Source organism: Cyprinodon variegatus, unplaced genomic scaffold, assembly GCF_000732505.1.
Source record: "Cyprinodon variegatus isolate N-32 unplaced genomic scaffold, C_variegatus-1.0 Scaffold2332, whole genome shotgun sequence".
NCBI classification, from domain to species: Eukaryota; Metazoa; Chordata; class Actinopteri; order Cyprinodontiformes; family Cyprinodontidae; genus Cyprinodon; species Cyprinodon variegatus.
The window spans coordinates 15,659-16,869 of record NW_015152785.1 but is presented as its reverse complement, the minus strand read 5'-3'; the positions used below and the strand labels follow the sequence as shown (position 1 = coordinate 16,869).

At 40.1% G+C, this 1,211-nt stretch overlaps 1 protein-coding gene across 1 annotated transcript in view; it reads left to right on the top strand.

The window, feature by feature from the left end:
- wls (wntless Wnt ligand secretion mediator) overlaps nucleotides 1-1,211 on the top strand; it is a 21,624-nt gene that overhangs the window by 15,953 nt on the left and 4,460 nt on the right. Inside the window, exon 3 of the mRNA XM_015368999.1 lies at nucleotides 526-650. Coding sequence (XP_015224485.1) covers nucleotides 526-650 — 125 coding nt within the window. The remainder of the gene's footprint in view (nucleotides 1-525; nucleotides 651-1,211) is intronic.

The window sequence follows — 1,211 nt, the reverse complement described above, 5'->3', positions numbered from 1 at the left end:
AAATGTGTGTCCATGTCCTCGTCAGCACACCTACTTAATTTTTTTTTTTTTAAACATAAAAAAAACACTTTAAGCGATGAAAAGAAACAATTTTGTGAATTTTTTTAAGGTGAATCTAATTTTGCCTTATCCTTGAAGCTCTTCTAATGCCATACTTCAGGATACGCATGAGACGTCTGTTGATAAGACTGCTGTACCTTAGGTGCTCTAAGGAGCGTTAACGCATATCTTTCCATCCTAGACTTGATAAAAACTCCTTTGCTGGGATCAGACAGATCTGCTGTTAACTATTACATCATTTTTTCATATTTCAAATCACCGCATTCAACTGCACACTTCATTTGATCTCAGTTTGCAGTTTTTAATAAATGTGTTTTTGCTACCGTTGGTTATTTAAAACACCTGAATGTTCCCACTGTGGGACAACAGCGGATTGCTAATAATTAGGTTACTGCTAAGGAAGGGGGGGGATAAGGCGCTATAAATGTTTTATTTTATTGTCGCTGTGATGATTCTCCTTCTCAGAGGACGGAGCAGTAGTCACCATCGATGTCAGCCTGGCCTACAGAGATGATTTATACAGCGAGTGGACGGAGATGGCTCGTTCGTTTGAACGGAGGAACCTAAACTGCAAGTTCTCATTTGAGAAGGTAAAAAAATGTTTTGGTGTTAGGTGATGTTTTTTTCTTTTATACTTTCCAAGATTTTCTAGAAATTGTTATTAAATCTTTAAATGTTTGATCCCCTTTGCTATTTCCATCATGTTTTCTGGTTTAGAGCAGATTTTAACATTTACACTACCTTCTGAAAACCGATCCATGCAGACCTTAAGACGATTTACACACCATGCTAGCACGGTTCCTGGCCTCCTAGTGATGATTTACGGTACTAGAAAAAACAACCTTAAACAGAAGGGATGGACTCAGGTTTCAGCTTTCAAAAACCTCCAATGCAGCGATAGAGTTGATTCCTTCCCGCTATCATCACAACCCCAACCCCTTTACAGGAGAACAGAAGACCTCGCCTATTCATCCAGGCCAACTATTCCCTCTAACGACCCCCCTTTCAGAGACATAGACAGGTATGGGGCATTGCAGGCTAACAAAGAAGCCAAACGACCCCCATTCCAAAGGGGGGGACCCGTTCATCCGTTTCTATTTGCATGTTTTCTAAATAAAACCAGGCTTTGTTGGTCTGCTGGATAAAACCTG